The 9,709-nt window shown below is 39.8% G+C and overlaps 1 protein-coding gene across 1 annotated transcript in view; it reads left to right on the top strand.

Annotated features, from left to right (window-relative positions):
* The first annotated feature begins 7,004 nt into the window (after positions 1-7,004).
* Positions 7,005-9,709, top strand: part of LOC108755033 (actin-binding LIM protein 2) — a 30,248-nt gene continuing 27,543 nt past the window's right edge. Inside the window, exon 1 of the mRNA XM_018497749.1 lies at positions 7,005-7,203. Within this exon, the coding sequence (XP_018353251.1) occupies positions 7,200-7,203 (4 nt within the window). The 5' untranslated portion in view covers positions 7,005-7,199. The remainder of the gene's footprint in view (positions 7,204-9,709) is intronic.

Raw genomic sequence — 9,709 nt, 5'->3', positions numbered from 1 at the left:
AAGCTGATTCAACGACTTTAATTCACCCTGTATATATATAAATGTAACATATATATATATATATATATATATACAATATATACATATATATAGTTACTCTTAAAATTTTTTAAGTAAACTCTGAAGAATGAAATCTTGAAAATTAACTCAAAGATTGAAAATTAAGCTCATTCTCAAGACTGGCTTATTTTCACTCTTTAGAGTGAGATTACACGCCAAAGAATTTAGAGAGTGATTTCTTCTTAAAGGTAATCTTTCATTTTAGAGTATCTTTAAAGTCTAAATGAGAGTCATCTTAAATTTCCTACGCTTTATTTAACGGTTAATCTGGTGTCAGCGCGTCCGTTTTGTCTCAGTCGCAACGTTAATCGACATTAATGTGACCGATCCCCGAAAATTTGCGGGGGCGAAAAGATCCCCGGGACACGGGGATCCAAGGGTCCAATTAGCCCGGGCCCGGCATGGCGCGCTCGCATCGACATCTAATTACCGGCCGGGCATTGTGCGCGGGTGGCGCGTTAATCAACATTTTCGGAAGGAGGGGGGGGGGAAGGAGGAAAAAGCGTGAGTGACGTAACGGCGAGCTAATAACGCAAATGCGGGCCGGATATATCCGCGAAAGGTGAAGTAAACCCACCGGGAGCGTGCACCGGCGGCGGCGCGACGGCGCGGCGGTGCGGCGGTTAATAGGACCACCCGTAGTCGCTGCTCTAATACCGGTACGATTAAATGCAGACAGGATATTAAACCGCGCTCTATACAGGCGCGACCGTAATACATTTTGACAATGCATCGCCGAGGCAATAAAGTAAAATCGTAAACCTCTCGCCGCGCGCTTGAATCCGCGCGCGAGTGCTCCGCGCGGGGAAACAATTTAGAAAGCGCCTCGGCTTCCGTCGCACGAGTTACGACGTTCACATGGCCGTGAACCGCGACACTTTGTAACCCGTTGCCGCATGTCGAATACGAAATTGACTCTTGATTCAAAGAGAGATTTCGTTAAACAACATTATTCATTCGACCGTTTGAGAAAGGTACGATAAATACTGTATTACAGTAATGTAATCATTTAGATTGGTTTCTCTTTGTTTTGTTTTCATTGAGCCTAAAAACGGGAAAAGAACCTGGTCAGATGCGAGGAGCTGTAGTACAAAAAAAAAAAAAGAGCGACACGCATCTAAAAATTGTTGCATAACGATATAATTAACCCTTTAGAGCTGACGTGAAAATTTGCACAATAGTACAGGTACACTTGGAAAAAGATGTTTACAAATTTATTTGTGAGATATAATGTTTTATTGCAATAAATCCTTATTTAAATACGGCGAAACAAAATGTTATATCCTTAGTAAAATAAACTGTCTACTTTATTTTTTACAATTAATAAGATACATTTCACAGAAATGTATATTTTGTCATTAAAATTAAACTTTTTTACAATCAGTAAATATCGAAGCGAACATGTAACATTTACTTGCGAATATTTCGACTTTTCTTCAATGTTGAGGTACTCTGTAAGACCCATATTAGTTTGTATTAATTAAAAGACACTAATTAATTTCAAAATGACGTAACATGCATAAAAAAGAATGTGTGTATATATAAATATTAAGTTTATTCTACTAATAATAATTCAAATTTGTAGATATAACATAAAGAACATAATTGGGTGCAACAAATCCATCATTAGCTTCAGAAGATTGATATTAAAGTACATTACACTTGCGTATTATCTTAATAGTTTGAATCTGGACCATCACAACATTACAATCTTTAATTTTCCAAAACTGCCTTTCCGGCAGTCAAATATCAATTCACGATTACTTTAATCTCGCACTGACCCGAAAGCATTACCGTACATAATACCCGCACTCAGGTCGTGTGTTGCGTTAATTACGTTTAATTTGTCGCTTCGTCCGCGCGCTTTTCGACAATGGGCGTAAAGTTTGGGACCTCTCACGGACGGAACGGCGGGCCCGCTGTCGCTATATCGTCGGCATAACTGAAATTCGAGCCGGCAGATCTAATGGTGCTAGCGGCAAGTCATCACGTACGGACCCCTTTTCGGCTCTACCGTCACGAAAAAGCAGAATCAAAGTCGCTAGCACGCGAAAACCGTCGTGTCGTGTTTCGAACATTAACTAACGCGCGTATCATCGCGATGGCAACACGAGAATTTGCGATCGGCCGTCATGTCCCTCGTGACGTTTTGACGGCCTTTCAATGTTTCATTCTTTACTCTTCAAATGACGTTTAAACTAGAAATTACGAAAAAAAATGTATGTGTTTAGAAAGCGTTGTACTCGAATAAAAAAAACTTGGTCGACTTGAATAAATAGTCATGCTTTGGACAGTCAGTTTATTCAATTCTACACGGAAAGAGAATGATCTTGCTAAAGTATTTAAGATTTTAGTTAAGTACAGATCTAAGAATAATTTTGTTGAACTGTTAAAATAATTATGCAAGGAACCTCAAGCATGATGGGCAAATCGCTGCAAAATGTTTTGTTATTCTAGCAATCGGCTTGGAACGTCCCGTATAATTGTATTTATAATCCAATTAAATTATTTTCAGTTCTGTCTAATTAAAGTTTTAGCAAAACGTGTAGCATTTCCATGTATCTTTATTTATTTTCAATTTAGTAATTATATTTCTTGATTGATTTTTTGGCTACTAATCAAGTTGAAGAAATTGAGAAACAGTAGTTTATCTAGTTTCGAAGAATATATATACAGATATTTGCCTGACATTTTCAAGCGATTTATCTCTCAACTTTACATTCCATTTTACGCGAGGTATTCAGAAAAACAAATGTTCATAAAAAAAAAACATAAAATATGCAAATTGTCTATAAATTGTTTAATTGGATTTCTATTCGAAGTTTCCGCCCGAGCATCGTTTCTTCCTCGCCTCTGCAATTTTCGATTGAAAATTTTGCCGTATCGGCAACCACTTTCGGCTGACACGGAGAATGCTTTAATCTTGTTTCTTCGAGCGACGAGGATTTTTCTGCGAACGCTCGAGCGAAGAGCCACCGTCTATTTTAACCCGGCTAAGACGCTAAAGCGCTAAACGGTGCGTGCCGACGAACGCCATGTAGAGATATCTTAAGATACGAGGGACAGCCTGACGCGGATGCCCGCGCTCCATTAACCGCGAGCTGCAAATCGAAGTGGGTCCGACTTAATGAAGCCATCGCTGAGCAGAAGATAGCGAAAAGAAAAGGACGACTTGTCGTACACGTCAAATAAATGCCGTCCTTCCCACATTTGTAAGGATCGCAACGGTAAATCCAACCTCGCAACCCTTTAAGCCTATCGACACCTTGGAACTTGGAAAAAAAAACTTTACCTGCCAAACGTTTCGCAGCTACAAGTAATCGACAATTAAAAAATAATTATGCCGCTTAAATATTTTTGTCCAAGAAAAATACAATTTCTTTATTATATAAACAAGAAATGTATCTCGAAAATTGGAGTCTTTTATTTCGGAAAGACTCGATGCAAGTAACTACTCGGCTGACTATCTCGAAATGTTATCGAGATTATAAAGCGCTGATCTTTTAATAGACTTTACATTAACAGGTAGACAGGTGGAAAGAATTTTATCTTCCATTTTTTTTTTAAATTTTTTTTTATTGTTTTCAATTGTCAATTTTTTTTACGGATGTCACGTCGCATTTTTCCTGCCTCGTCGAGCGTTAATTCTTTATGCTGCTTCGCTCCGTGCAGTCACTTCCTTCGTGTCTTCGGCGAGAAGCGTAGTTACGTCCCTGATGCCCTCCTCCGCCGGCGTTTTAAACCATGCGCCGGTCTTCTACGGGATATCGTCTGTAAGATGAGACGCGCCAGAGAAGCGCACCCGATACGGTGGACTAATTGGCCGATAAATCAACCGCCGGCTTACCTTCGCCGGCGCGGCCCCGAGCTCCTGACCTTCTAGACTCATAGGCAGAAACATCCGGACGCGCGGTACACGCACGCCGCGAGCCTAATTTCGAATGCGAGTCCGAGCGAACTGCGTGTATCGACGTCCTCCGATTCACGCAGGAATCCCGATTAAATCGTTTCATGCTTTAGAGTTTTACTAGGCAAATTCGCGACGCTTCGACTCTACCTCTCCACGCGAATTGTTTTACTCCTCAACAATTACTATTCAATCCGCGATACCATCCAATCATTCGTTTAATAGCTCGACAAAATTATTTTCAGATCTGCGCCTAGCTAGATTTTTATAATAGGAACCAACAGAACCTTTCTTTCCGTGCAAAATGGAGAGAGAAACAATAATAGCGCTGGAATCCATTAAGCTTAATAAGATGTGCTTCCTATAGCTGAACCACATTGTACTGTACATTGTTGGAATTCAAAACGAAATAAGTATATGTTTGATAATTGGAGAAGAAAATTCTAGTGCAATCTAACGTAAGAATAAAAAACTGTGATTCGTAAGACGTAAGTTATTATTTTGCTTGATTCTCATCGTTGCAGCAAGATAAGTGAGACGGATTATGAATTTATTATTATTTATTATTAATACAAGCCAGATTAACAATTAGCTTTATTCCTACAGATCTATTATTTGTCTGTACTGGCAAACGGACCGGCAAATCGCGCTCGCGCGATCGGAATCGTCTTCTTCTTCTTCAAAATTAATAGCACTCGCCGCAAAAATACCGGCGATTCCGGCCAGAATCGTAAATAAATTGTGAAATCAAAGTATACCTCGAACCGGTGAATGGGACGAGATAATGATGTAATCAAAACAAATAATGTAACGCAATAGCACAGTCGGAGCCGGAAACGCTTTCGAAAAAGGTAGATGAGGTGATGCAACACCCGGAGCGAGGCGAGACACACGTCCATCCCGCTCGAGGTGATCCTCACGAGACTTTGCGTGGTCGAGACCGACTCTCGCGAGGACGTGAGAGATCGGTTCCTCGGTCACGTAGCCCCCGGTAGCACCGGTAGCTCCGGTAATTTGTGTCCGCAACCGGCACGTCGCGCCGATGCGATATCTTTCGTGCGAAAGCAGCGAGAATGTGAGAAAACGGAGTGTCGCGCGGCGGAACAGGTTCCTCGGTCCTTTCCGGAGGCAGATCGGCGACGGCGGCGACGGTGGCGGGTGGAGACGCGGGTGCAGCGTCGGTGGTGGCGTCGTGCACAGGGGAGCGCACTGCCACCGCATCACCGCCACTACCACCATCGTCGTCGCCACGTATGCGCGCTAATCACATCGAGCGAACTTGTCGGAATTAATTGGTCCCACCAATTAACGCGCGCTCTCTCGGGCCGCTGCAGTTGTCGATGCGCGCCTAGCACGGGGTAGAGCAATGGAAAGGGAGGAGTGCAGAATCGAGAGAACGGCACTCCTGTCGCCACCTATATCCTGTCGTCTTCGCAAATCGTGGAAGAGACTCCATGGCGAAGTCTCTAATTAATTGAAAACCGAGTGACAATCTATTCGGTAGTGATTTGATGCAAATTAGGAGACGTTCTGGATAAGTAACCGTTAATAAGTATCGTTCTGTTTTGATCCTTTTTTATTTCCTCGTTTCACGGAGAAATCCATTAGTGTATGAGATAATTGTATGCGCATTCCATCGAAATAATTTAATTTTAATTATTGTTCACTTATTTTTCTATATACTTAAGATTTTTTCTGCAATTTTTTTATTAAATTATTTCTGCAGTCTCTGCTTTTAATTTATTTAAGATACTTTCAGATTTTCCTAATCTTTATCAATTTAGTTGATATTTAAATAATTTGCAAAGAAGACTAAAATTCTATAAAAGAGATTCTATAGAATTAATTATTTTGTTGACACATAGTATTTTATTAGTTGAGCAATATATACTAATTGTAGAATGTATATGATAAATTATTATTTTGAAATTTGTTTTCAAATATATTGTATTTTTCTGTTTTATCGACGCTCTTCTGATAATGTAATTAAAAAATAATTCGTTTAATAGAACACTGAATTATCGATAGTAGAAAATGTAGATAATATAATGTTTATTATGTGATGATATATTACATGCAACAATTTATTCAAACACGCACCAGATGGACATACTATCTTGTTTATGAATTCATATATATTTTATATAAAATGAAAATTATAAGAGCAGTCTCGATAATTTCACACATACCGTATTATTGTTTACGCATTTACGAAGGTCGTTTAATTAATTAAATTATATATAAAACAAATTAAATGTTGAAAATTGATGTGGACATTTAATATCTGTCGCAGTATTTTTCAGAGTCAAATTTTTAATTGAATTTGAGATCTGATTTTTTTCTGATATAAATTCGATTTCGTATACCATTTTTTGGCAAGGATTTTTATTTGAAAGTAACAGAGAATTATCACGACGTGCCCGACGCCTTCGATCGTGCGACAAAATATAGCATGTAAAGATTATGATTTTTTTCCTTTTAGAAAACACAATCGTCACAAATATTGTTTTATTTTTATCATTCATTGAATACCAAGAAAAATAGAACAATGTATCGACTGCGTATCTCCTAAGAGGAAAACAGTCTTATTATCTTTCTAGTGCACTTATTGTATATCTCAAAACGAAATGAAAATTACAAAAGTGAGCATATTTACTAGACTCTGAAATAAAATAGAATGAAATTGTAAATATTCTATATTAATATGCTTACTTTTGTAATTTTTACTTCATTTCAAGATACATTATCGACCTCGAACTTCAAGGATTTAAATGTTCGAAGGAACAGAGCTGCGGTTCGATTTATGCACTCACAACGCTCTTACAATTAAAATAATTTCATCCTTGTTGCTTATATCAAAAATTAAACAAGAACAAATGACGCTAATTAGCATTGTGAAGTGAATCGGATCGCGGTCCGAATGAAATCGAACAAACAAACGGCGGCGTAAATGCGCCGCGATCGTTCGAATCTCGCGCCCGCGATGCGACCCGACCGGCGCGTCGCGCGCATGCGCGAGCTGCTTGCCGTACTGAGTACGGCACGGCTCGGCGCCGCAATGTCGGCCGTCCTGCGTACCGTGGCAGGAACGTCGCTCGTCTTTTTCCGCGATTTCCTAAGTGAAACGCGCGTCCGTTCCGCCGTCCAGTGTCCCGTGCTATGAACGCGTGATCCGCGCGCGACGAAGATACCGCCGCCGTTCTACAGCTCGCAGTAGGCACCGCTCCCGAAAATGGGTGAGTAGAATTTGTTCTGTGGATGAGGTCGGTCGAACGCCGGCTGGGCGCCCACTCGTTCTCCCTCGCTCTTCTCTTCTCTCTCTGTCCTTTTCCGTCGCGTTGGCGGACTGCACGATTCGTCAGCGAGAAGCGCTACGGATGAAGAAGAGAGAGAAAGAGAAGAAAGGAAGGAATGTGGCGTTTAATTGTCCGCTCGCTCGCTCGCTGATGAGCGCGCGTAACATAGGAAACGGAATACGCCCCTGCGCCGCGCGGTTTCCGTCCGATTTCCACGCTCGCGCTCGTCCCTCTCGGCTCGACGATCTCGAGATAACGGCGGATGTTTTCCGAAAGGCTCGTACCGCGAACTCATACTCGGTGGTCTATAAATAGGTGAATCCGTCGGTTTGACGTTTTCTAGGGCGAGCCCCCCCCCCTACTTTGCGCGTATGTTACGCGCCTTGCGTGAGCGAGAGAGTCCCCCTTTGCCTCCAGTGTGTCGTCCCTTTCTTCCTCACCCTCTTCTTCTCATGCGGCGAGTTACTCTCGTTCTGTCTCTCTCTCTCTCTCTCTCTCTCTCTCTTTGCCACCGTCCTCTTTTTCTTGTTTTGCATATAGCATTTTACGCGACGCGCTCGTCCGAAGAATTTTGCCTCGTTCGATCTTAATCGCTCTTGATCTTTTTTTTCTATTCTAGTGACGCATCTTCTGCTCTTATCCATTTTTATCTTCTTACAAGGAGGCCGAGAAAAAGGATCCATTTCTTACTTCTGATTTATTGTTGCATTCTCGAACGATTAAGTTTTTCGTGAAAATTCCACCCTTCTCAATTCTAGGAATGTAGAATCAATGCAGAATTAATTTTAATCTAGTTTTAACTTACTTTTTTTTGCAATTCTAAGAATTAGATAAAGAGTAAATTAAATCGAGATTAAAGTTAATCTGCATTGATAAAAATGTATAACTCGCTCGGTCTTCTTTTGATCTATCTTTATTTTTTTCTGGAACATATTTTTTATAGTCGTGAAGTTTGGAGTCGATAATCAAAAATATAATCCAAACCATTAGCAGAATGTTATTTAATTGTATGCCATCTTTAAACAAGTCGTAATAACCAGAATATTGAAGTTGCTCTTGTCATGCATGAAACATTTAATCAGGACATCAAAAATATCCTTAAGTCGATTGTTAAAATAATCAAAATATCGAGATTATTATGTATCGGTTAATCGGCACGTCGAAGATGAATTAATTAATCTGAATGACGCAAAACGCCACTTGGATCTTTTTCAGTTCCATCGTTTCGATCCGATCGTACACCTTTGTGTGCTATAAATAAAAGTATATACCACATGCTGAAAGTTGCATAGAATTATAACGTGTCTTTGACAATTGAATACCGGCACGTGCCTGTTACTCATGAACAGACGTTGCTAATAACACCGTTGAAATAAACTTGAATAATTCCTTTCGCAGTTAATGGAAACCGCAGTTAATTTACCACCGCTCAGCATCTCGAAATCCCTGACCGTACCTCAGCAATATCAATACATCTCTATTGTCAAGTCACTTCATTGTTGCGGAAGTACACAGACATTTTCATTTCTCTGGGACGCGCGATATCGATTGGAGAAATCGTAAGGAAAAAACATTGAACCATCCCTGCGATGACGTGCGATTCCATGAAAACGAGCGACTCATATAATCAAGCAAATCGCAAGTTCGATCCTTACTCTCGCCATATATATCGTTCTAAGGGCTGAGTTAAGTTTTATGTCTTCAGTAACGCACAAGGACTGTCTTATGACGTATGCTTAAAGGCACTTGGTATTTATACACCTTTAAGACATAAATCATAAGATAGTTCTTGTGCGTTACTAAAGATATAAGACTTAAGTCATAAGACACTGTCTTAAGATTATAAGTCAGCTTTCTGCTAAGGCCTTAAGCCTATTTTTCATTGCTGCATTAGATTATAGTAGAACTTTTTTTCTCCTTTTCGCCAAATTAATATCATACGTATATCTAGTATATCTGTTTCACTTTGTTCTTAAACTGTACACTAGTTCAGCTAGTACAAAAAGAGATCTTTTAGAAGAGACTAGGACTATATTAAACCGAGAGACCTGAAAGAGAGGGAGGTTGAGCAGTCTCATAAGGCCCGTTACACAATACTGGAACTGCCAACTTCAGTGGGAGTCACAGAGGAGTTCTTTATATCTACATAGAGATGTTTACGGATTTATACGATCCCATCCACACTTCTTCCACTATTATTGCTATTACACGCTTTCTAAATTTCTTTTGAGTAGAATCTCACTCTAAACTCTCTAAAGTGTGAACATTAAGCCAGTCTTAAAAAAGACTGGCTAAATTTTCAATCTTTAAGAGTGAAATTTTACTCTTCAGAGTGACAATTTATTTTAAAAGTTTTAGAGTATATTAATATATTAATTATTCTTTTTTTTATTACTTAATGATTCCCTCTAAATCTTTCGGTTTTTAATTGTACCCTCGAGCTTTT

The sequence above is a fragment of the Trachymyrmex septentrionalis genome, unplaced genomic scaffold, assembly GCF_001594115.1.
Source record: "Trachymyrmex septentrionalis isolate Tsep2-gDNA-1 unplaced genomic scaffold, Tsep1.0 scaffold83, whole genome shotgun sequence".
Lineage (NCBI taxonomy): Eukaryota > Metazoa > Arthropoda > Insecta > Hymenoptera > Formicidae > Trachymyrmex > Trachymyrmex septentrionalis.
The sequence above is the reverse complement of the archived record's forward strand: the minus strand, read 5'-3'. Positions and strand labels throughout refer to the sequence as shown.